This window comes from Bidens hawaiensis, unplaced genomic scaffold (assembly GCF_021521415.1).
Source record: "Bidens hawaiensis isolate Kalapana, Puna unplaced genomic scaffold, B.hawaiensis_p1.1 tig00032064_1, whole genome shotgun sequence".
Classification (NCBI taxonomy): domain Eukaryota; kingdom Viridiplantae; phylum Streptophyta; class Magnoliopsida; order Asterales; family Asteraceae; genus Bidens; species Bidens hawaiensis.
This window is the reverse complement of record NW_027495431.1, coordinates 90,643-116,774: the sequence shown is the minus strand read 5'-3', so window position 1 is coordinate 116,774 and position 26,132 is coordinate 90,643. Positions and strand designations below refer to the sequence as shown.

Here is a 26,132-nt window from a genome sequence, read left to right as displayed (position 1 = left end):
CGATCAGCACCACTTGTGTTCACATAACTTTTCTCCAATTTTAGTTCCTAAAAAATCAAAACATTAAACCAGTTTCATAATTTTATAAAGATAAAAAGATATATATGTACCTCAACTCGAGCAGCGTCATGCTTGAGAACTCGCGCCTGATGCAGGCGTACCTCATTCGCCTGCACCGGCATGTAGGGGATCAATGATTGCTATTCAGAATCTTCAGACACCTCATCCTCTGACACCTCATCATTAGACACCTCATCATCAAAATCATCAGACACCTCATCACCGGACACCTCATCATCAGACACCTCATCATCGGACACCTCATCATCAGCCACGTCATCACCAGACACCTCATCATCAGACACGTCATCGTCATCAGACGCCTCATCAAACAAACGAACATCCAACTGATACCGAAGAATCCCACCGATACCACCAAAGCCTTTACAAAACATATTTCCCTCTTGCGATTTATCCGTAACAAACTCAAGCGTGCAACCGAACCCTTTTATAACTATTCGCAAACCATTCAAGCAACGCCATTTTTTCCACAACTTCCAAACCCCTAAAGTTTTCTTGATCACCCTCTTGACCCTTGTTCAAATGCTTAACAATCACTTCACCGGTTGCGATATTCTGTAAACTATATCTAACAATATCAAGACTCTCCCAAACTATTAGCTTAACAACTGCACCTAATTCTAAAGCCTTTAATGTGTCATTTAAACCATTAACATATTTATGAGTATCTTGATTTACTAGTTCAAAATACTTTCCTAGCAAGTGTTTCACTTGCATGAACTTAACATTTGAAAGAATTTCAGCTGATGAATTTATCGCTTGATTAAACCCGTCTTCGCCCCCATTTGAAACATCAACTATGTTCAAGATTTTCCTCTGCAGGCGCGGGTCAAACGTCTTAGAGTGACTTAGTTCAGTCTTGAAGTCTGCAGACCCTGCAAGTAGAGAATTAATAAGAATAGGCCTGTAAACGAAACGAACGAACATGAACAAGTATGTTTGTGTTCGTTTATGTCCGTTCGTTAACAGTATAAACAAACGGTTCAAGAATGTAAACGAACGAACGTAACTGAATATTAGGGGTGTGCGTGGTGCGGTTCGGTGCGGTTTTTGGTTAAAACCGAACCGAAAACCAAAACTTCGGTTTTTGGAGGTTTTTCGGCTTTCATTTTGGTTTCGGTTCGGTTTCGGTTTATTCGGTTTTTGTCATTTGAACTTGAAAACTTTAGGTCAAAAAAAGGTTTTCAAAAAATAATTAATTTAGGTATAAATAATATAGTTAATTGTAAAATAATAGACTCTTAAACATTTTACCAAAAATATTTGAGTTACATGTTTATTAAATTCTTATAAATTACTTAATATAAAATTATAAAAAAAACAAAAATTTAGGATTTCAGTTCGGTTCGTTTTTTTCAGATTTTTATTATGTGCAAAACCAAAACCGAACCGTTAGTTCGGTTTTTACAAAAACATAAAACCAAACCATCGGTTTTTGTTTCAGTTTGGATTTTTTGGTTTTTTCGGTTTCCTGCACACCCCTACTGAATATTGATAAATTAAAGAGCTAAAACCAATTAAAATAAAATGTAAACAACAACGTATTCGCCTTAAAAAGTTACTAAAACTAGACTATATTGTAATGACCTTAAAAAACGTAAACGACCAAACATAAACAAACGTATAGTAATGAACATGACCGAACTAAATAAATAAAAAGTTTTGTTCATTTTCATTCGTTTATTAAATAAACGAACATAAACCAGGCTTTGTTTTAAGTTTTTAAGTGTACCTGCAAGTATAAGTCCTGCAAAATTGGGCTGGCTGGTTGAAGGATTGATATAAAACTGTGTTGCCAACTCAGCAACCTTACTCACATAATTATGCCTCTTTTCCACTCTCAAACGATCGAATCTTGAACTCGACTGACCTCCTCTTCCATGCTTCTTCGGAAGATCAACACCGAATTTATGAACAATGTCTCGAGTATTCCCACAAATTGTCCCAAACAGTGTCCCATGTCCATCCATAATAATAAAACCAAACTTATCATCACATTCCAACAATGCATTCAAAGCCTCTGTGTGAAACTTATTATCACAAAGATACAACGAAACATTAATGGCCCGAAAAGGCTCGAAATCAACAGTGATCTTTTTCTCCTTGCCATCTTCTGTTACAACAGTCCCAGTGTAAAGCACGAAACCGTTTGCAGGCACTTTGTTGTACAGTTTGAGTCTTTGTTTGGCTGATGTGATTGCACCCTGAACAGATTGTCGGTTCACTCGGCTTTTAATGTTGGAAGCTGTTCCATATTCGTCGTTGAGCATTTTTGTAACACGGGGTATTTGATCACCGGGTGGCATGATGAGAGATATCATGCCGGTACCGTTGCCACGAGCGGATTCTAAGGACTTAATAAGATTCTTCATTTTCCATGTTTTTATGTTTTCATCAGTATCTTTTAGTTCCACCATTGTGAAGTATCTGAAAATATTAGCAGATGTTATATCAATTTATTTTTATTTCCATATATATAATGAAGCATTACTGAGGACAATGAGCAAGAACATGAACATATAATCGAACAAATTTTTTGTTCATGTTTGTTCGTTAAAAACCTACACGAATAGTTCACAAACGTAAACGAACATAAACAAATTGAACAAACGTATACGAACACAAATGAACATAATTGATGATCATGAATACAAACTCGATCTAGTGGATGATTTTGCAACAATAATAACCAAGTAAACATATATAGATGTATAATTATATATCCATTTATTAAATTTAAACGAACAAGCATAAACGAACAAACATAAATAAACAACAATGAACGGAAATTCACGAACAAGAATGAACGAATAAAACACGTGTTTGTATTCATTAGTTTAACTGGAAGAACAAAAAAAATTGTGTTCATGTTACTTCGTTTATTAAATAAACGAGCATACAACTTCCAGCCAAACAGTTAATGAATGTTTAGTTAAAGCGGAAACTAATCCAAACACGAAACCCTTAAAAGCAAAATTTTAAATCAACGGAAAATACAATCTGCAATAATTTTACACCAAAATTGAAAACCTAAAGCCCATACCAATAATAATATTAACCAAGTATTATACTAATATTTATTAAAATATAAAGAAACAAGCATAAATAAGCTGATAGTTTAACTAGAAAAAAAAACTAAAAAATTGTTCATGTTCATTCGTTTATTAAATAAAACTTCCAGCCAAACAGTTCACATACATATATTAGTTTTACACCAAAATTGAAAACCTAAAGCACGTACAAATCGTCATGCGTCAATGATTATTTATATATATCAAAATAAAACATGCATGCAGAAAAGAAAAACCTATAGTGATCGAAGTAAACTAAAGGAACAACAACGAACTAGACACGATATATTAATGTTGCAAGTTGCATATAATTATATGATCGACGGAAACAAACAATTACCTGAAAGAGAGAGGAAGTTTGCGACCAAGATATTATGGTTTTTGATGATAGATATAAGTGAAGAAACACTAACCGGACCCCGGGCAGATTACTGGTAACCTGGGGTTAGATAGCTGTTTCCCACGAGGGGTTAGACCCTGAGAAGATGGTTCTGATAACCTGCAAAACAGACACCGTGAGCTTGTCACTGAGAAGGGGGGGTTCCTCCTTGTGACCACCCTCCGGCGTGAGAATCAGACTAGATTGCTCTTTAAATATAAATGTATATTAAGAGATTGCTAGAGCAGATATCAGGTATAATATGATGATACAAGATAAGATGAGATGGTCATACCATTTGTGGTATTTATAGCCGAAGGTAGGTTTCCAAGGAGGTGTGGCCGGCTGCAACAGTGTTCCTGTTCCACCAACAGTGGCCTACGCACGTGCCCTGCTGGTAGTTGGTGGGTAGGTAGCGGCTGATAGTGACCAGACCTGCTGTGTACTATTCCCTTTCCACCAACTGCCGGCTACGCACGTGGTTTGGCAGTAGTTGGTGAGTAGGCAGCGGCTAATAGTGACACAGTACAGGAGCATGCTGCTCGCCATACTGTGGTCAATAAGCTGTCGTATCTTTAGTCAGATCTTTTTCCCATACCTCGTCAGGTACAGTACAGAAGATCTTCCTGTATCGTACGGACTGGCTTATTTGGGCGGGAGTATTCCCCCTCCCGCCCTTGTGCGGGATTGTTCCCGGCTTCGCTCATTCCTTCAGGTGACACTGAGTGATTGAGAGCTAAGTGCCTTGTGCGTGTAGCCTTGCTGCGCGGGTGGCCTTCCCTGATGGCTTGTATCCGAGGCTGCGGGGACAGGCGGAGTCCTTCACCATTGGGAGGCATTTCCTGCGGGACCAGCTTGCGTACTGCGCGTAAGGACGTCACGTCTCTGAGCATGGTTGGTCCTGCGGATCCAGTTGGTTTCTGCGCAGACGTTCCTCTTCAAGGTGAGTCTTGCGGGTCCAACTGGACTCTGCTGGGACCCACCTCTTCAAGTCCCCCCAGTCCAATGTTCTTCTCATGAGTGTTTAGTAAAGTGAGGTGAACTTTTGGACTTTAGCAAAGGGTTTTGAAGATGGTTTTTTAAGGTTTTCCATGGGGATTCTTCCCGCGGAAGTCCTTGTCACTTGCAGAAATTCCCGAGTTTCCTGCTTGGTCTTTGGGTATGATGCGGGTAGGTCTGTAACTTCCTCGCAAGCCAGGAGCGTTGAGTCCCACTTGTATGGATTCTCCATGAGGTTTTGGTAGTTTTGAACATAGTGATCAATTATGTTAAAACCACCAATTCCATCCTGGAGCTTCAAACAATGTAGTTCTCGACGTTCCCGCTATGCGGGGATGTTATTTCCGTTTCCGCAAGCATTGCCCAGAAGATCCTTCTTGGTTTCAATTCCCAGCGGAGCGCTAGGTATGTGAAGGGTTTTGCCTTAACACTGTACCTGCGCTCGTCTTACGGTTACTTTACTTCCAAGGTATTCCTGGCGTCAATTCCCTGCGGGTGCTAGGTATGTGAAGGGTTTTGCCTTAACACTGTACCTGCACCCGTCTTATAGTTACTTGGTTGCCGAGGTACTTGGCTTCAATTCCCTGCGGGTGCTAGGTATGTGAAGGGTTTTGCCTTAACACTGTACCCGCATCCGTCTTACGGTTACTTGTTCGCCAAGGTTTTCTTGGCTTCAATTCCCTGCGGGTGCTAGGTATGTGAAGGGTTTTGCCTTAACACTGTACCCGCATCCGTCTTACGGTTACTTGTTCGCCAAGGTTTTCTTGGCTTCAATTCCCTGCGGGTGCTAGGTATGTGAAGGGTTTTGCCTTAACACTGTACCCGCATCCGTCTTACGGTTACTTGTTCGCCAAGGTTTTCTTGGCTTCAATTCCCTGCGGGTGCTAGGTATGTGAAGGGTTTTGCCTTAACACTGTACCCGCATCCGTCTTACGGTTACTTGTTTGCTAAGGTAAGGGGTATTTTCCCGCCTACTTTTGAATCTTTTTGAATTTTGAATTTTGAAATTCGAAGAGTTGGTGGATAGAAGAACAGTCCAAAACTCTGAAACGTCGTGCGACGGTTTCTTCTGACTGTGTCAGATCGTGCAGGAAGTTATGGTGACGTGACAGTACATGGTCATTCCAGATGCTTTTTCAGGCGCGTGGGCGCGATTTTTCGGGCGCGTGGCCGCGAAATTAATGGTTTGCGTCCTGTCAACAGCTGTTGCCAGCTTGCTTTTTGCCACGTGTCATAGTTTCATTGCACCTGCGATTTCTCTCTCCTCCGCATTAATTTCATCGCATTAATTGCGATTAGTATATAAAGGGGGAGAGGGTTCTTTGTAATCCACACTTTCACTCTTCTCTTCATCTTTTAAGCGATATCCGGCGAATACTCCCCTTTTCAGGCAAGCATTCTCCCGAAATCGTTTTCTTCTTTCCTTCACAAGATGTCTCGTGATGTTGAATCCACAGCCGATGACAAGAGTACTGCTGGCGAGTGCCAGTGTGCTCTGCCCGGCGATCTGTACCGGTATGTTGTCAGGAAGTTCATGCTCGAGTCTCTCGAGCCTGAGTTTCCTGAACCCCATCAGACCGTGTACGATGCCCCCAGAGGCAAGATCGGGGTTTATGCAGCATTCTTTGTTTATGGGAATCTTAGGTTCCCATTGACAAAGTTTGTTTACCGTGTCCTTGAGAGGCACGGTGTTCATTTGACCGAGTTGCACCCCATGGCGATCGCCAAGATTCGCCACTTCGAGTGGGTGTGCCGGATTTTGGGCATCGAGCCCCATGTTGACCGCCTGATGACCTTCTACACTTGGAGGTGCATCCAGGGGTGGTATACCCTGACAACCCGTATCAAGGGTTTGAAGATTTGCGCGACCGAGCGCAGTCTTCGCGCGTGGAAGCGGGAGTTCTTCTTTATCTCCGCTCGCGCTATTCCCCTTGCCATGAAGTTTAAGAATGGGCAAGCTCTCCCAAGCCTTCACGCCTCCAACTACCAGGAGGCGGAATGGTTCTCAAAGATATCTCGGGTCCAATCTCCGGTTTACCGGTTTGCGGAATCCGGGATGGTCATGTTGGGGATGAGCCGGGTGTGGAAGGCGGCGGACGCGCAAAAGGTTCCGATCGTCCTCGAATACGGTTCGAACTCTGTTCCTTACGGTATGCTTTCTTTCCTTTTGTTGATTTTGAATTTTTTCTAACTTTTTCCGTGTTTACTTCAGAGGGGAACGACCTGCAGTCGCTCCTTAACCCGCGGGAGGCTGACGGTCCCGCACGGATGGGTACTCGCGCTTTGGACGAGAACGAGTTGCCCATCCTCGAACAAACTGCGGATCGGTTCGTGGAGGTCTATCCGCTAGGCCATGAGATCCTTAGCGCCAGGCGGCCAGGTAAGGCGCTCTTCGACCCTCGACCCCTCAATGTTGAAACCTCTGCTGGAATTCCTCTAATCGTATGTTCTGATGAGGAATCCGCAGATGGTCCTCCGTTGGTGCGGAAGAAGAAGGCCGCCGGCGGGAAGGGAAAGGAGAAAGTGGCCTCCACTGCCGATCCGGTGCCTCTGTCTGACTCGGAGACTGAGAGCGAAGAGGTGGCGGGGAATCCCGGTGTTGAAAAGACCACTGCTCCGGAGGTTGCGACTGTCACCTCCGGAGAGCCCAAGAAGACGACGGTAACCGGCGCAAAGAGGCCGGCTCCATCGGGTTCGTCCCCGCCTCTCCGTACCTTCAGGCTCAAGAAAACCCGTAAGTACAATTTTCTTTTGCTTTTATCTTCATAGCTTAATATCGTTAACACTTATCCTCTTTACGCAGGCGTGGATGTTGACGCATTCCAGGGTGGAGCGCAGAGTGGTACCTCCACGCCAATGACGGTAGGCCCGGTCAGCCTACCTGAGGCGACGACCCAGGCGGCTGCGCCTGCGCCCGCTGGTTCAGTTGCTCACTCTTTTGAGCCGACTGTTCCAGCCGAGGTGACGTCACCGCCGGCCGTGAGTGCGATTTTTACAGCATCTTTCACTGAGCCGGCGGTTACGATTGCTGCGGATTCCGCGGCAGCGACCGCGGCGGCTGCTACGATGCCCCCGCCATCGGCAACGACGGCCGATCCATCAGGTACGCATGGGGGTTCTCGCATCTCTCCGCCACCTTCCCATCTACCTGACCTCTTGGATGGATTTCCGTTGGGTTCAGGTAATGGGTTCGGCGGCTATCGGCCTGTAATTGACCCTACAGGTGCGTAGGGTTCTTTTGGCCCATTTTTTTACATATATTTTTTATCATCTTTTCCTAACTACTTTTTGTTTTTTGCAGTGTCGGATTCCAATGAAGTGTATGTTCCACGATGGAACATTCGCCGAGGAACAACCCTTCGCACCCCTGTGGAGTGCGTGGAATGGGCTCGTCACGCTGCTCCTAGTGGTGCGTTGGGGGAAGCCATGGCTAGCTACCAGGAGGGTAGGCTAACCAATGAGCTTCGGGTTCTCCTTGCTCGGATGCAGCCGCGCGTCGAGCTGCTTTGTCGTGAAAACGACAAGTTAAAAGCAGCTCGCCTTAAAGAAGTTGCTCAGGCGCGAGCCATCCGGGAGGAGAACCAAAGGCTTTCCGCTATAGCTGCGGAAAAGGAGAAGGCCTTCAAGGCCCTTGAGGTTGAAGTTCAGGCACGACTCGAGGCCCGTTCCAAGGCTGCCCAAGCTGTTAATGAACAGCTTCGGCTGGCTAAGGAAACTGCGAGGAACGCAACCGAGAGGGCCACCAAGGCTGAAGCTGTTGCTGAGTCTCTACGCGTGCAGAATGAAGAACTTAAAGCCAAATTAGAGGCTCTCCAGCAGGCTCATGATGCCTTGGCGATGGAGGATGCTAAGAAGCTTCAAGAAATCTTGGACCAGAGGGGGGTGCTTGACCATACCGAGCGTAAGCTAAAGGGCGTCGAAGAGGCTGCGGCTAAAGAAGTGCTGCTTGCCAACCTCAACAAGAATGAAGCCGAACGCGCCCGTAACGAAGCTCAAGCTGCCCTCCAAGAGGCTCTGGTTGCCAAGGAATGGCTTCTTCGAGAAGCGTTGTCTCTGGTAAGTCTAACTTCATGTCTTCACGCTTTTCCTTATAAATAGAAAAGGTTCTGACACTTGTATTTTTCTTTGTAGGTTGTGCATCGTGTCTTCTCAGAGACATCTTACGACGATGCTATGAGCGCAGCCCTCAACGCTTCTCACGAGGATGGGGAAAAGGCCGGCTTCCTGCTTGGTCTAGGGTTCGTTGAGAAAGGCATCCCGCCTTCCAACTTCCCTTTATTCGATGTAGATACTGAAGCCATATATGACCAAGCAGTAAATCAATACGCCGCCTTCCCGCATCAGGTGGTGGAGAAGGTAAACGAAGTTGCTGATGCTGATGATGGGCTAGCTATCCTCAAAGCTTTCCTTGAACTGCCATGCTCTACTGATGGCGCTGGTCCAAGTGGAAGTGGCCCTGAAGCCTGATCCTGAAGATCCCTTCCCGCTGCTAGGATAGATTTAGCTTGTATAGATTTATTTTCTTGTAGGCGGGTAGTTACCCGGCCATTCTTGTAAACCATTGTGAAATATAAATCTTTTTGCGGGTAAGACCGCCACTTTCGTTGGGTTCCTTGCTTTGTAAACGTTGTATGACTTGCATACTTTAGTTTAAATTAGCAATTTTCCAAGTGTTTTAGAATAAGTTAACCTTTGAACGTGGTAGATAGGTGCGAAGTTTTGCTTCCTCTTCCGTGATTGTGCGGGTAGGACCGTCACTTGCACGTAGTAGGATGGCTAAACTTTACCATCTGGCCTGCATGTAGGTTTTCCTCATCTTTTGAGGATAAGTTAACCTTTGAACGTGGTAGATAGGTGTGAAGTTTTGCTTCCTCTTCCGTGATTGTGCGGGTAGGACCGTCACTTGCACGTAGCTAGATAGCTAAACTTTACCATCTGACCTGCGTGTAGGTTTTCCTTATCTTTTATTAGAAATTCTGTTTTAAACCGTTCGACGCGCGGTTGTCAATAGGTTAGTGTTCAGTTCCCCTTTTTCATGATTCATGCGGATAGACCGGCACTTTCATTTAATGGGAGGACTGAACTTTTCCCCTTCGACTGACCTGCGTGAAGGTTTGTCGTTTATTGGGTTTATGCGGGTTTTGCCGCCTTCCCCACGCAACGACTTTCCACGTATTTATGCGGTGAAAACCGGCATATTCGTGTTGAATAAATTAACCGTTCGACGCGCGGTTGTCAATAGGTTAGTGTTCAGTTCCCTTTTTCATGATTCATGCGGATAGATCGGCACTTTCATTTAATGGGACTGAACTTTTCCCCTTCGACTGACCTGCGTGAAGGTTTGTCGTTTATTGGGTTTATGCGGGTTTTGCCGCCTTCCCCACGCAACGACTTTCCACGTATTTATGCGGTGAAAACCGGCATATCCGTGTTGATAGTTCATAAAAATGTAAAATCATCAGCGTCAATGTTTTAAGGAGAATCGTTTCCATTAGAAGTGGCTCTTGGCCTTTTCTTTACAAATTTGGAATTGATTTACATGCAAACTGTGTAAATGAGCTCCCTTCCATGTTGTTGGGATGGGAGTGCCATCGAGCCGATACGCACCTGGTTCGGGATCTCGTTCTTTACGCAGCATGTAGTCTCCACATTGTAGCTGGAATTTTATTCGTGTTTTCCCCAGCTGGGGTTCTACACGCATCAGCCTGCTCAGCGTTCATTGCGCCACGAGGTGCGCGAGCGTCCCATCTCTGACGAATGCTTCGACCATGTCCTTCACGTCTATGCATTCTTCGGTGTTGTGGCCTTTTGTCCTGTGAAAGTCACAGTACTTGCTCCGATCAGCATTGTGGCGATGTCGGATTATTTGAGGCTTTGGCCATGGGAGCTCCTCGGTGGCGAATATCTCGGTGACGCTTTTGGTGAGCGGCGTCCATCTGGAGTTCTTGTTGGACTGTACGTTATCCCTTCCGCCTAACCGATGCTGCAAGCCGGATGAGGTGTCAAAGTTTACCCTTGACTGCCAAATGCCTAGCTTCCGCTTTTTGTTTAATCGGGCGGTCAGGACATTCTCTTCCCTTGTTTTCTGGGTGTAGAGGTTTGTGCTCTGTGGGAGATCTCTACCCAGTTGCTTTTCCGTTTCCGCAAAGCGTTTAGCTACTGTCATGATGGCATCCCATGTGGATGGCATGCCATCTTTACCCGTTAAGGTGCGGATGAGCTCTGGGTCGTTCGCGCCCTGGATAAAGGCAGCGCGAACAAGATCTTCACTGATATTACCCAGACTTAGCTTCTTCGAGTTGAAGCGAGTGATGAAGTCCAGCAAAGATTCATCCTTTTCTCGAATGCACTTGAGGATTGTCCATTGCTCCTCGGTATACTTTCTTTGTTGGCTGAAGTGTTGGCTAAACTTCTGTTGGAAGTCAGCCCAGTCGTAGATGTGGTTGACCGGTAGACGGTCGAACCATGCTCTAGCAGCCCCGACCAGCGTCATTTGGAACATGTAACACCATGTAGGTTCCGTCCAACTACTGACGGTTGCCCCCGCTATGAACCTGTTCAAATGATCGTCTGGATCAGATATACCATCATATGTGCCTATGCTGGACATTTGTTTAGCACTTTTTGGGGCGATTGCTTCCGCAATGTCCCTTGCAAATTTGGACGTTCCTGCATTTGCAACGTTTGGTCTGAATGTTTTGGAGAAGTCTCGTGGACTTCCACCTGTGCTTTTTGGTTTGAAGGCTTGTCCAAAATGCCTTCTCGGTTGGGAATTCGTTTCCTTACGCTTCCCTTTCGCCTTATGGCGAGGGTTTGCGTCGGTATCGGACTCCTCCCTCTCGTCGTCTGAGTACTCGCCCTCGCTGTTCATATTTAGGTGTTGGCGAGTACTGCCGAATTCGTCAGCCTGTTGAACTGAACGCAAGCGTTCGTCCAATTCAGCTTGGAACTCTCTTTGACGTGCTTCGGCCCACGCCTTCACTTCATCTAGTGTTTGGCGAGGGACCCTTCGTTTTTCCAACTGGGCATCAGTGAACCCCAGTGGAATGTTTACTGCACTTGCCCCGGCTTGGGTAGTCGGGGTAGTGTTCGTAAGAATTGTATAACCGCCGGTGTTCCCCCCAGTTGTTGGGGTTGTGGTTACCGGGGTTTCTTGGTCGGTTACTGGCCTTGGGACCGGAGTAACGTTAACCATTTCTTCAGAAATTTTGAAAAAATTAAATCAGTTCTAGCTTTTTATGCACGGATGGCGCCAATGAAGAAACACTAACCGGACCCCGGGCAGATTACTGGTAACCTGGGGGTTAGATAGCTGTTTCCCACGAGGGGTTAGACCCTGAGAAGATGGTTCTGATAACCTGCAAAACAGACACCGTGAGCTTGTCACTGAGAAGGGGGGGTTCCTCCTTGTGACCACCCTCCGGCGTGAGAATCAGACTAGATTGCTCTTTAAATATAAATGTATATTAAGAGATTACTAGAGCAGATATCAGGTATAATATGATGATACAAGATAAGATGAGATGGTCATACCATTTGTGGTATTTATAGCCGAAGGTAGGTTTCCAAGGAGGTGTGGCCGGCTGCAACAGTGTTCCTGTTCCACCAACAGTGGCCTACGCATGTGCCCTGCTGGTAGTTGGTGGGTAGGCAGCGGCTGATAGTGACCAGGCCTGCTGTGTACTATTCCCTTTCCACCAACTGCCGGCTACGCACGTGGTTTGGCAGTAGTTGGTGAGTAGGCAGCGGCTAATAGTGACACAGTACAGGAGCATGCTGCTCGCCATACTGTGGTCAATAAGCTGTCGTATCTTTAGTCAGATCTTTTTCCCATACCTCGTCAGGTACAGTACAGAAGATCTTCCTGTATCGTACGGACTGGCTTATTTGGGCGGGAGTATTCCCCCTCCCGCCCTTGTGCGGGATTGTTCCCGGCTTCGCTCATTCCTTCAGGTGACACTGAGTGATTGAGAGCTAAGTGCCTTGTGCGTGTAGCCTTGCTGCGCGGGTGGCCTTCCCTGATGGCTTGTATCCGAGGCTGCGGGGACAGGCGGAGTCCTTCACCATTGGGAGGCATTTCCTGCGGGACCAGCTTGCGTATTGCGCGTAAGGACGTCACGTCTCTGAGCATGGTTGGTCCTGCGGATCCAGTTGGTTTCTGCGCAGACGTTCCTCTTCAAGGTGAGTCTTGCGGGTCCAACTGGACTCTGCTGGGACCCACCTCTTCAATAAGGAAGAGAAAGAAACAAGTATATATATTATTATAATAACTTGGGGATCAAGTAATATAATCCCGATCATCATGGCTAGTTTTAAATAAACAGAATCATGTATTCAAATATTAATATATTTATAATATTATATATGTTAATATTTATTTGATACATATATGATATGTTATAAAATAATATAGATATAAAGTTTAATTTTAAAAATGAATGTATATCCCATATATACACTATTCCATATACATTAGAGAATTAGGGTACGAATTTCGCTATAATAATAATAATAATAATAATAATAATAATAATAATAATAATAATAATAATAATAATAAATAAACTTAATTCAGGTTTAGGGTTTAGGCTTTCGGGTTTAGGTTTTCTGGTTTAGGGTTTAGGGTTCGGGTTTCGGGTTTCGGGTTTAGGTTTTCTGGTTTAGGGTTTAGGGTTCGGGTTTCGGGTTTAGGTTTTCGGGTTTAAGGTTTATTTTGTAAAAGATAAAAAGGTAAAATAAGGATATTATAAATATATATACTAATAAAATTAAAGAAAATATATTATAAATATTTACAAAATTAATACTAAAAAGGTAAATTAATAGTAATACTTGATAGTTTTAATTTGATATATATATAGTGAGGATTATTAAATGAAAAAAATGTTGTAGGGACTAGTATGTATATAAATAATGTTATAGGTTAATAGTAATTAATCTAATAACTTCAAGGATGGTGTATATTTAGTAAAAATGGTGTAAAGAGGGGGAGGGGGGGTGGTTGTTTAGCACATGGAGGTTTGTACATAGTGTTACATGCATTATATGTAGTATAAATAACGTGTACATTAACTATGTCTAAGTTTGTTCAAAGTTCAAACTACTCTTTGGATTAGTGATAGGCAATGGTTATTCATACACCCTTTTTGGTTATTCACACACACCCTTTTAACACATATTTAAACCCTATATACACCCTATAAAGGGTGTATGAATAACACAATGATAAAGTATTTATTATCCCTATCTAAATCAATCATCAATCATACAAAGTATAATTCCATCAATAGCAAAGTTATAAGTAAGATCTGAGAATGGTGGGATGTAGGCACACCGTACCTCTATCCAATGGGATAGAGAGGTGGCCTCCATAGAGACTTTCAGCTCTAAAAAAACGAATGTATGAGAAAATATAAAAGGAAAGACTCCTTAAGAGTCAGAACATTCTCATCCAATCCACCAACTCTAAATCTAAAATTACATTAAAAATTACTATAATTTTTCTCTCATTTTCAATTAAATACTACTTTTTTATACCTTTATCATTACCAATTCTCTTTCCCTTACTCACAACCATTTTCAAAATATATTAAAAATATATATGGTATTAAAAGTAACTTTTCAAATATACAGAAAAATGACTACATTTCTCTTTCCTTAACTCACAATACCCTAAATCACTTTCTATATTATAAAAATTCCATTCATATATTTTGATGGATTGAATATGAATGCTTTTAGCCGACATTTATAAGTGATTTATAGTTAATTTTGTGAATGTAATGAATAAAAAGATAAAGAAATATCTTGTGAGGCTATGAAATATATAATTAAATTTGAAGTTTATAGGATTAACAACAAACTTGTTGGATAGATACGCAACTATTTACAAACGGGACACTGTTGTTATTTTATCATAGGACTAATGTTGACTTTTGGCTTTATGAAGATCAGAATTCACAATGTATCACTCTAGATAAATCTTATATCTGTCATAAACATAACAAATTCTTGATTTATAAGAAATGTCATACCTTTTAAAATTACCAACACATTTTTAGCTTAGTGCTATTGGATGAGTGGAAAACCCTTTAATAAGTATGCTCATGTGGGAGTAGTATTAGGATGAGTAACATCTTAGAAAGTCTCTAATTAAGCAAACAAAAACAAATCCGTTAGCTTTTATGGACAAAACAGACAATATTGATGATATAAAGATAAGTTGTTACAAAGAAAATATCTCAACTAAGGAAAGAGGATGTGTTCTCTTTAATCATACTATATGTCTTAGCATATACGTGGGCTCACACTAAGAAAATCACTAGTTTGTTTTGATAACAATATTTTATACAAATAATAAACATACATATCCATATGTTTTCATACATTATCAATTCATCAACAAATATGTGCAAATTATCAATAGAGCAAAAAGATTAAGAAATACTAGACATAGACATACAACAGTAAAACATGAACGGGTCATTTAAGGTGTATATATGTTAAACCAAACAACATAATTAAGTACCGCATTTAAGTGTACCCTAACGACCCAAACTACACCATGGAATCTATCATACTTTGCTATGTTTATGTCTAGTATTCACTCTAGATGTTCTCTCGCCATCCCCTTTACTAGATTCACCATTCGTATCACGTCAATCACAGCAAGAGGTACATCATATGAAATGAAGGTACGTTTAACCAAACCCTGTTGAAACTAAACACTATTATAAACCATAAACTACAATTTCAATAACTAATAGATATTATTTAAGTTTTTGTTATTATAAACTATGTGCATTGCCTCAAAACAGGAGAATAAGTACAAACACACCATCAAGTCATCAACCATAAAAATCTTATATATCATAACTTAAAACAACCAGTACCGCAACACATAAAGGAAACACAATGATAACAATCCACATAAACAATCAGTACTCGAGTCGATTCACATTTAGATCCTCTACACATTACGCACGTGTTCAAACTTATTATCAGCAAACATAATAAACTTAAGTGTCATACATGTTCATCATATTATTAGCCAAAGTTGAACCATCTTAACCTCAGCAAGAAACCTTTTCAGACAGCCAAGAAAATGTGCTTAAGCAAAGCATCCTTCAACTTCGGTCATACGAACTGTTTGTAACGGAACTAAACCCGATCCAGCTTCACTTGTCGGATCATCAGCACCACTTGTATTCACATAACTTTTCTCCATTATTAGCTCATCTTCCTGAGCTGAATCAAAATCAACAATAGAATTTGACCCTTTGGCAATCTCATCATGGTTAATCGGTCTACATCTACAAAAAAAACCCGAATTTTGCCTTTGAGTATGACTTCATACTCAAAGGCAACATTCGGGTTAGATGTAGACCGATTGACCATGATGAGATCGCCAAAGGGTCCAACTCTATTGCTGATTTTGAAGAATCTGAAAATCTACACGAACAGATCACAAATGTTTCATCAGTATCTTGAGGACTATTTGCAAACTAATTTGAAAGAATTGATAATGCTTGAAAACAATATATAAGTTTTCAATAATAATAATAATAATAATAATAATAGAAAATTCCGTAACACATGGAAACTAAACTAATTAGTTTGTGTTTACAAGACTAACCTTGTTCGTTACTTGAACAAGCGGTGGAGGGGTTCGTCGGTGACGGCAAACGACGAATCACTAACAGAGAGAGAGATGTAGAGTGAAGGGGACCGATTGGTGTGTCAAATATGAGAAGGGTCATCTCAATTTATAGGATTTACAGGCGCGTTTTCTATTTATAGAGATCCCATAATTTTTTACGGCATTAAATTAGTGTTAAAGGCACGAAATCAACTTCTAAAAACGGTGGCGTAATGATCGATTACGAGTCAAATAGTATATTTGATTAATTATTATCACCGGAAATTACGTGAAAATGTTTGCTGTGCTGCATGGTAAGAATGTTGATAAAATAAAGTTTCACAATACCCCCTGATCTTTGAATTGTTCTACACTTAACTTTTAAACTTTTAATTGCCAAAATAAGGCTTCGCGGCGCGCATTTGATTGTTATAAGCTTAGTTCAAAACGTAGATATAAAACACGTTGAGGTATGTTCAGAAATCACGTAAATTTACGTATGTTGTTGTAGCGTAATATTTCAGAATTTAATTAGTTAAATATTTTAATTAACAAAAATATTAAGTTTAATAACAAAATATAATATTAATTTCACCATTCAAAAAATATAAATTTGCAAATGATAAACTTCTACTATAAATTTCAAATATCAAAAGGAACAAAAGGTATGTTACCAAAACTATAAGGAGTAAATATATCAACATTAAAATTATATTGTAGCAACATAGGTTTCCTTTTTTATATAGTATAATAATATAATCAAATTAAAGAGAAAATAATTCTCGATTTTATGATAAACTTTTCACAAAAACAAATATATGGTATAAAAACGAAAAGGTGTGAGAATAAATGCCATAAATACAATGTTTGTAAATTCAAATGAAGTGCCTTTGTGCAAGACAAGTTTACCTGCTGTGTAACACACAAATTAAAATATAGTGATTATAATACTTTCTAACGTGTGTCGGTTTAAGATGTTAGGTTTATTTAACTGTTTTAATTAATTTAACTATTGTTTAAACATCCTAGTTAGATACAAACATGTTTAGTTTTGGTCTATATAAACGGTATAGAGTTTTATCGTTGTAATTAACTTTTGGTGTTTGCCCACCATTCATGTTACCAATTAATCTACATGTAGCTGTGCTCATGGTTCGGTTCGACCAGTTTTAACACAAACTTTGGTCACACCACAACCCGTTTTAACAATTCGACAAATTGCTTTTTACAATCCTAACCGATATAAAAACGGATTAATCCAAATACAAATACAGGTAAAAAAAAGGAAAAAACCAGTGAATATTAGATGATAGCAAACTACAAGCAATCAGAAATATTTGGAGATAGGTGACAACTTTAGAAGCTAAGAAAAAAAAAGTCAAATATACACTGTAACAGCTTTCTGGAAAACCTACAATGAATTTACATATTCATCATCATCATCATCATCATCATCATCATCATCATCATCAGTATATCCCACCAATAGCAAAGCTATGGTAGGGTCTGAGGAGGGTAAGATGTAGACAGCCTTACCTCTACCCTATAAGGATAGAGAGGCTGCTTTCGGTGAGACCCCCGGCTCGATAGTAGTTTTGCATCAAGCGTTGGACATAAGGCACATAGCACTCAATCATCGGGACACCGGCTGATCAGTGCATGTACCCTTGTCTTTCGGCTATCAACGCCACTACATGATGCCTGATTAACCGTCCGTCACTTTTAACGTTATTTTCATGAGATTAGTAAAATAACGTCAAAATTAGTGCAATTTCACTTTTGCCCACCCGAGGGTTCACACATATATACATCATATGTGCGCACCACAAGCAGGGCTAAAAAACACGAAACAATGGAAGACGGAATCACAACCAAATCGATCTCTTGTTATAGAAAACCTTTTCTTCAAATCAACACGAAACTGAAGAATATCAAGAACCGGTAAAAAAAACCCATTTACATATATGACATGTCACTGTGCCAGGTCATCACTTGCAACGCCTATGCTTGATTTATCAACCACTCGAACATTATAACGTTGGTAAACTCTTGCACGGTTCTCAGCCCACCATTGCTCGGCTTGTTTCTCACTAAACCGCTTCCGGCTGTGCATTCAACAAGTTAAAAATGTAAAAAATTATACACAGGTGGCAGAAAAGACAGTTATGCCCCTAGCGGCCTAGAGTAATAAGAGAAGCTAAATAAGCATACCTGAAGCGGACCCGCTTAAGATCTATAACACCACAAGGCAAAGATGTGAGTGTAATATAAACACCAGGTTCATCTTGTTCAACCCATTCCTCTTCACCGTCTTCGCTTTTAGTACCATTTGATTGAACCGCTTTGTTCGGGCCTGAGCCGCGGTTTATCATGGAGCTTGATCCGTTTAATACTAACGGGGTGTTTGAGCCACTTGAATCAGGTTCTTTAAACGATGGTGTTTGACCATTAGGATGGTCAACTAAAGCGTTTAATAACACATCACTTGAAGAAAGATTGGAACCGAAAGATGTGAAGGAAGGAGATTTAAGGTCCCGTGCGGCTCCAACTGGCAGCCTTTCTGCCATATCTTTCAGCTTTTGTATAAAAAACATCATCAGTCAAAAGGTCAAACATCATCGGTCAAAAAGTCAAAAAGTTAACAAGATTAATCTTACTTGTGCAGTAAGGGATTTGATTACTTCTTTTGCAGCCTTGCATTTTGAGGCTTCCTCACTTGTAATTGACATCGCCTCCTTTAACTGTTTAGAAGTTCTTTCCAACTCAAGTTCTTGCAGTTTGACTTTACGGGTCAGATTGTCAACCTGAAGAACAAAATGAATAAAATAGGTGAATATATGAATCTATTTACATGGATAAAAAGACTGATAAAAGTTATATATACCTGTGTTTTTAGTGTGGTAGCTTCTTGATTGAGGTTATCATTTGTCCTTTTAGCATCATCCACATCGATCTTGGGTGAAGATAATCCCGCCAAAGTTGGTGTCGGTGTGGTGGACCGAGGTGGCGGGCTGGGCTGCCTGGATACGGGTGACGTGGCACGAGAAATGATTCTCGAGCCCGGGACTGAAGCTGAGAAAAACTTCTTAGAGGAGCCGAAAACCGGATTAAAAGATTTGGAAATACTTAAACCTCCCCACTGGGAGCTTCCAGAAGGAATAGGTGACACACGGCTGCTGTTAAACTCTAGCTTCTTGTTTCTTCTAGAAGAATAGTTTTCGATTGGTCTCAGCGATTCCATTGAAGCTAATCTATCAAGGCGAGGACGTGACCGTGAATCCAAATTATCAGTTTTTTCATTTTGTTCGTTTAAACCTTGATTAATACTTCCACTTCCTCTTCGACTCACAGATGAGTGTGAGGATCCATCATTTTCACTAGCTTTTTTCAGTTTATTAAAACAATTATCACAAACGCGATACGGTTTGTTTGGATTTGGTGCCATAGATGCTCTGAGTGACTTCTTGCTACTGCATGAATGACAGAAAACAAGACCACAATTGTAACAATTGTGTCGTTTTCTTTTGAAATTAAACGGTAACCGACACCCCGAACACATTGACTGATCGATTCCCGAAACCCATTTATGAAGACATATAGCTGCAGTAAAATTAGTACCACAAGCAATACCTTTAACTTGTTTATCTTTTAATGCTTCTACTAAAGTTGGATAACTTTTGTCATCTATATCTCCATGACCTAATCGACCATTAGCTCCTTTTCCCCATGTATATACTTCTGTTTTTGAAGTTAAGACCGCAACATGATGGGCCCCACAAGCTATTTCCTCCACAAAATTCTTTGAAAGTCTACCCTCAACACAATACGGGACCTTCCCGTCCGCTTTCGGGTTTCCAAGTTGACCATAAACTGGACTCCCCATAGTATACACGTGACCTTTAGTGTCAAGTGCAATAGTCATGCTATGACCACATGCCACCTGGCAAAAATTTGGGTCCACGAGTGCAGCAACACAAGTAGGTACTAACTTTGTTTCTTTATCGCCATGCCCTGACCGACATTTATCACCATCACCCCAAGTAAATAGTTTACCCGACGAACAATTACTAGAACTCGAATTACCAACCATAACTTCAACAACCGCAGCGGTATGCCACACGCCACACGCGGCTCTAACCGTTCTAAGTCCCTTTAACGACTCAACTTCTCTTGGTATCGAAACGTTTTTCCGATCACCATGTCCTAAAACACCAAACGTCCCGTCGCCAAAAGTAAAAAGCTGACCAGATGATGTCACAACAGCTGTATGCCATGGCCCACATGATATAAAGGAAACATGGATACCTTCTAACGGGCCATTTACTCGTTTTGGAACCCAATGGCTAACCTCATTCCCGTGCCCCAAAATACCAAAATGCCCTTCGCCCCACGTGTAGAGATCGCCAGATAAGGTAACCGCACACGTGTGATACTCACCACATGCTATAAGCTCGATGTTTGTATTGCTAAGCGAATCGATTAACTTTGGATGTAAAACATCTGAATCTATACCATGCCCTAGCCTACCACCTAACTCTTCACCCCAAGAAAACATTTCTCCTTGTTTTGTAACTAATGCTGCGTGCCTTCCACCGCAAGCAACATTTTGAACATCAAGGACTAGTGCAGATTCTAAGGCTTTAGGTAACAAAGAATCAATTTTGGTACCTGAACAATTGTTGGCTTTGTGGGGTCCACCACCTATAACGCCATCACCGGTGCACTCACCCCAAATGAAAACATCACCTAATGCATCTCCATCATCATGACCAGAGCCTTGACTTGATGAGCTGACAGCACTTGATAAGCTGACTCTGAAGGCGTCTACCCCCATTCCCCTCATGTGGTTGTGCATGCTGTCTGACCCACCCGATGACAGTGAATAGGTTGACCCGTTTGTGGGAATGGGTGGAAAGAAACCCTTGGGAGGTAGCTTGTATAACACCTCATCTGAAAATGTTTTGTCTAGACCGTTTTTTGGAGGGCTTCCAAATGGACTATTTAGGCTCAGCTGATCCATAGTGTCCTGAACATGTAGCATAACATGCCATTTAACCATTGTAAATTTTGGGTTGTCTTTTACCTTTATAAATCTTTTAAAGAAAACAATACTTAAAAGGAAACGGGTAGAAAAACTTCTAAAGTGTGTACTTTTAATGGATCAAACTTTTTAAATGCTTTTGTTGAAAACACCTACATCATTACATAGGCATGTCAAAACAACTGACCTGACCTATAGCAACAATTGTAAAAAAAACTATCAGTTTGATCAGCTACGCATTCAATTCACTTATCAATCGATCAATTCGGGTTATGTTTTACCTCTTAACAGGTTTAAAAGGTAAAAAAAACTTGAAACAAAACGGGTAGAAAGTCACCTACAGTGTGTACTTATGATGCATCAAACCTCCTAAATAGTATTGTTAAACAATCATACTAGTGAAATAATATAAGTTTTTTAATCATATCTAACAACTATTTATAACTATAATAAAGCCAAAAAAACTTGTACAAGTGTTCCAAGTCACCGACCTGACCCGTTTAGACATGTACAAAAAATTTTACCAATTTTTACAAATCAGCCATGTAAGAAGTTGTACCTTCTGTGAGCTACTGCCACTACCAAATGGAGAATGTAAAGGGGAGCTTCTTTGTGTGTATGTTCTGGGACTAGCTTCAGATGGGATTTCATCACTTCTTGATTCACTTCTCCAATTTCTCTGATGACCACGTGATATTAATGCTTTAAGGCCACTAAACCATACCTCAGCTTCATCTTTATCCTTACAGATCTAAGTAACCAAAATGAATTGCAAGAATATAAATAGGAATCCTCATAACTTATTGCTAAATTGGTCAATTAAAGGCTGGAAATAGTACAAAATGTATAAAGAAATCAAGGGCATTAAGAATTGACAGTCGTACCAAATCCAGCGACCTATCATTGTATATCAGCGAAAATGATTGATACTCCTTCTCGGGCCGTGGGTACCTTTGAAAGATTGGCTACATAACAAAATGATGTCATGGTAAATATTCATGACAATTAGAAAAGTATACGCTATATATAACTATATTCATTTTTCATTTTAATAAAACCTCACAATGAAAACCAAATTTTCAAATTATTATGAACTAAACAGAGTTATGATCTTCCCTTCGAATGATCATAACTAACTTTTTAATACATATGCGCAAAGCAAACAACTTACAGTTCGTTGCCCTGATACAATTCTGGTGACATGACTTAGTCTTAGCTGTTTTTCCTCTTTCCCAGAAAACCATATGAGAATAGACTCATCCTGAAATAGCAAACAAAATAACAGGAAATATCAGAAGATATACACAAATTAATGTAAAACGAACAAAAGTTGTGACAATAACAAAACATATTAAAGGATTATATTATAAAATTTTACATAAAAAATAAAAGTCAAACTTACATTAGCCAACCTGAAGGGACAAAACTTAGGTTTCCCCCTTCTTCCATACTTGAGAAGATACGCCCCCTTTTTAAGAGCAGTAATGGCCTGCGAAAAATATAATCAAAGACACTTCAGTTAAGCATAATTCACCAAATTTCTGTTAAAAAAGAGGGATGATAAACCATGCATCTAAATAGCCTAAACAGAAGTGCTGTTACTTATTAAGGAAGTTATACCAGTTGCTATGAAAACGTACAGAAGGCAAAAGGTTTACTTTATCAACCATTACCAGATGTCGATATTTGACAGAGCAGGTACAACATTACATATATTAATAATCTTCTGGTAACTAGATAGTTTTAAGACATGTTAGGTCATAGAAAAAGGTTACAATCATATTAGCATCTAATTCTAGATAGCAATAAGTGGAAACTGGAAAATACTACTTTTCCAGGTTTACGATGTTTTAAACAATGAGAAAACAGGGAATGCTATCTCATGGATTACAAATAATTTGTAAATTGGTAATTAGGGGTTTAAACTTTAAAATGTGCCAAGGAGGTAAAAAACAAATTGTTTTGCCAATTATCATATGTTTGACAATGCTGAGCGTAGTAAAGCAAGCAGATGATCACCCATCTACATCCAATGAGCTAAAAGACAGCAAAACATACAGCTTAAAGAACCAGTGCAATGCTCATAACAGTTGCAACAAACACTTAAGCATGGTCAACATAAAGTCCCTAATTACGTATCATTCACCTTCTTTGCATTATCCTTGTATCTCAAAACATACTTAAATCATTATTCAACAAATAACATTCTTATAAGTCCAACTATAAAACCACAGCAAATGATAAACTGCATAGTGATAAGACATCTGTAAGGCTATGTGTAGTGCAGAGGCTACAAAATAAGGCGACTTGCGCCATGTGGCGCCCAGTCAGCAAAGGATGGGTTTCTGTTTTAGGGGTGTAATGGTGTTGTAGCCCCATACATATATATATATGCATATTTATCACACACACACAAATTTAGGCTATGTGTAGTGGAGGGGCTACAAAATGGGGCGATTTGCGCCATGTGGCGACCAGTCAGCAAAGAGTGGGTTTTTGTTTTAGGGGTGTAATGGTATTGTAACCCAATATATATATAGATATATATATAAACACACACACACACATATATATATTACACACACACATATTATTATAATAATAAACCAACAAACAAATCCGGCGACAAAAACTAGTCGCCCCCTCACCCCCCAACAAATCGCTTGGGGGGGGCTGTGTTCCGCCTTTTTGGCGCCCTCATCACCCCTCAATTGTCGTCCACTACAAATAGCCTTATAATAATAATATAGCAACAAACATAGTGGGCGACAAAAACTCCCCCCCCCCATCACCACACACACACACACACTCCGCCCCTTTGTCGCCCCTATGTAATGGCAGTCCCTAAACTTCCATGTTTTTGTCCCATTACGCATAGTCGTAAGTTTACAATTTCGTAACAGCACAAACACACATTTCAAAACATAACTAACTCATTATTACAGGTAATTAATCACTAACCTTCTATCTAAATCCAAATCTAAATCTAACATAACAACATGATATAAAACCCTAGAATAACATCTAAAGGTAAAATGATCAATATTATACCTGCTCAATGTCCCGTTCAACTTGTCCACCAGTCCTACTAACATCTGAACTCATCCTCTAATTGAACCAGCAATCTCAAGTATAACAACAACAACTAACATCCTCTTCGTTCTCAATTGCAAAAATTAACCTAACCTCAATCATCAAATTAATCAAATTAACCGCTAACACAATCTGCGTAGCTCATTAACATAATTGAACACCGAATTAGCAGGAACAAGTGAGAGTCAATGAATGAATGAATTGCCCTAATTAAACGAACAAGTTCGATAACTCAAATTGAATCAGTTTTGAGGTGAATTGAGAGTGAATCTTCAGGCGAATGAATGTGAAATTGTGTGATTGCAGATCAAAACGTAGGTGTAATTGATGATTGATTGATCTGGTAAGCAGGTGTTTAGACCGAAAGAGGAGAGAGAAAGAAAGTGGTGGTGGACTGAAAGTAATAGTATAGACATCAAAAGGGCAGTCGAGTCGTCTCATGTTTACTAATAATAATAATAATAATAATAATAATCAAGTTTAATCCATTCCATGTGTAATTAACTTTTTTTCCGGTCGACTACTTGACAGGCGTTGTGACATAATAAGGAGCGGAACTCTCTGTCGTAACACACGATGGGATGAAAACCCGGGTGAGCTCGGAGGTTCAAATTGATAACATTTGCACAAGGTTTAGCTCAAATTTTTCATGGTCAATATCACCCCGAAATGACACAAGTGGGATTCAAACTTGAGTCTTCAATGTATAACCAGAGTCTCCTACCATTAGACCACAAGTGAGAGATCCATGTGTAATTAACTAATTATTATTATCATATCAGGTAAATAGATGATTAAAAATACTAAAGTATATACACGTTTAAATAAACACGTCGTGTTTGAGTTGACTTACGGGATCATGTGTGTAACATCTATGGATTTTCTTGTTAATAAACGCTAGTTTTTCTACTTATTTAATAAAGTTATCGTATTCATTTCATCGTCTACATTTAGTATTGTTGAATTATATGTTATTTATTTAATAACATTAACTTTGTATACGTAATTATATGATCATATGTTTATTTCATCATAATCATGCTTAATCGTTAATATGACAGGTTGAACCGGAATGCCTAGATTAATATTTTATAACATGTAACAAAATATTTTGTTGTTAATTTTATCCTAAGTATTTAATTTAACAATGTGATTTAAAAATGAAACATTCTAGAACCTTTTAACTTAACCATGTTTCTCGAGTTATTTTATCTTTTCACATTATTTCAAATAATAATAATAATATAATACTAATAATAAAATAAAAGGTGTGTGAAAAATATATATAGGTGTGCCGTGAGATTTTCAAATCTCCTCGTCATCATCATTTTTGTTATTATTATTAGTTATTATTATTATAATTATCATTAAGCTATATTTATTAAAATTTAAACTAGTTTTATCTCTATCTCAATTGTATTTAAACCTCTTTACTTCCACTATTAATAGAGGCTCTTATTCTTATTATTTTTCACACTAAATCTCATTCTCTTTTCTCTCTAAGCATAAACAAGTAAACCTTTATAATTATTTTGCTTTTTATTGATGATTTTACACATTTTAGCTTTCTATTATGAATTTCCTCTTGTTTGTTCTTATGTTCTTGAGTTTTCCTTTGAATCTTCATAGTTGTTCATATAATCTCACCATGATCATCATAAATTGTTAATAAAACCATTACCTTTTGCTTTAAAGATTTTGATGATCATGTTATTCAAAGAAATCACAATTATTTTCTCAAGATCTTGGATCAAAAGTATAATTTTTTCATGAACAACTATGAATATTTTTATGATCTTTAAAAACTCATAAAGTTATCATAAACATCCT

The 26,132-nt window shown here is 39.9% G+C and overlaps 1 protein-coding gene and 1 pseudogene across 1 annotated transcript; both read right to left on the bottom strand.

Moving 5' to 3' along the window:
- Positions 1-200: 200 nt before the first annotated feature.
- On the bottom strand, positions 201-2,498 carry LOC143582915 (eukaryotic peptide chain release factor subunit 1-2 pseudogene; annotated as a pseudogene).
- Positions 2,499-18,009: 15,511 nt separating this feature from the next.
- Positions 18,010-24,541, bottom strand: LOC143582908 (PH, RCC1 and FYVE domains-containing protein 1-like). Its single transcript, XM_077065372.1, has 9 exons — positions 24,261-24,541; positions 22,612-22,698; positions 22,381-22,470; positions 22,094-22,174; positions 21,769-21,960; positions 19,053-21,194; positions 18,826-18,972; positions 18,380-18,744; positions 18,010-18,273 (listed from the first exon to the last, which is right to left on the bottom strand). The coding sequence occupies exons 1-9, from the start codon at positions 24,312-24,314 to the stop codon at positions 18,141-18,143; spliced, it is 3,291 nt and encodes a 1,096-aa protein (XP_076921487.1). The 5' UTR covers positions 24,315-24,541; the 3' UTR covers positions 18,010-18,140.
- Positions 24,542-26,132: the final 1,591 nt, after the last annotated feature.

What these genes read in the sequence shown, in the direction of transcription:
- LOC143582908 (XM_077065372.1), bottom strand. Translation starts at nt 24,314, where the DNA reads ATGAGTTCAGATGTTAGTAGGACTGGTGGACAAGTTGAACGGGACATT. An exon ending in ATGATAGGTCGCTGGATTTG is followed by an intron (nt 21,961 to 22,093) that starts GTACGACTGTCA and finishes TTGGTTACTTAG; the next exon opens with ATCTGTAAGGATAAAGATGA. An exon ending in CTACCACACTAAAAACACAG is followed by an intron (nt 18,973 to 19,052) that starts GTATATATAACT and finishes TTTGTTCTTCAG; the next exon opens with GTTGACAATCTGACCCGTAA.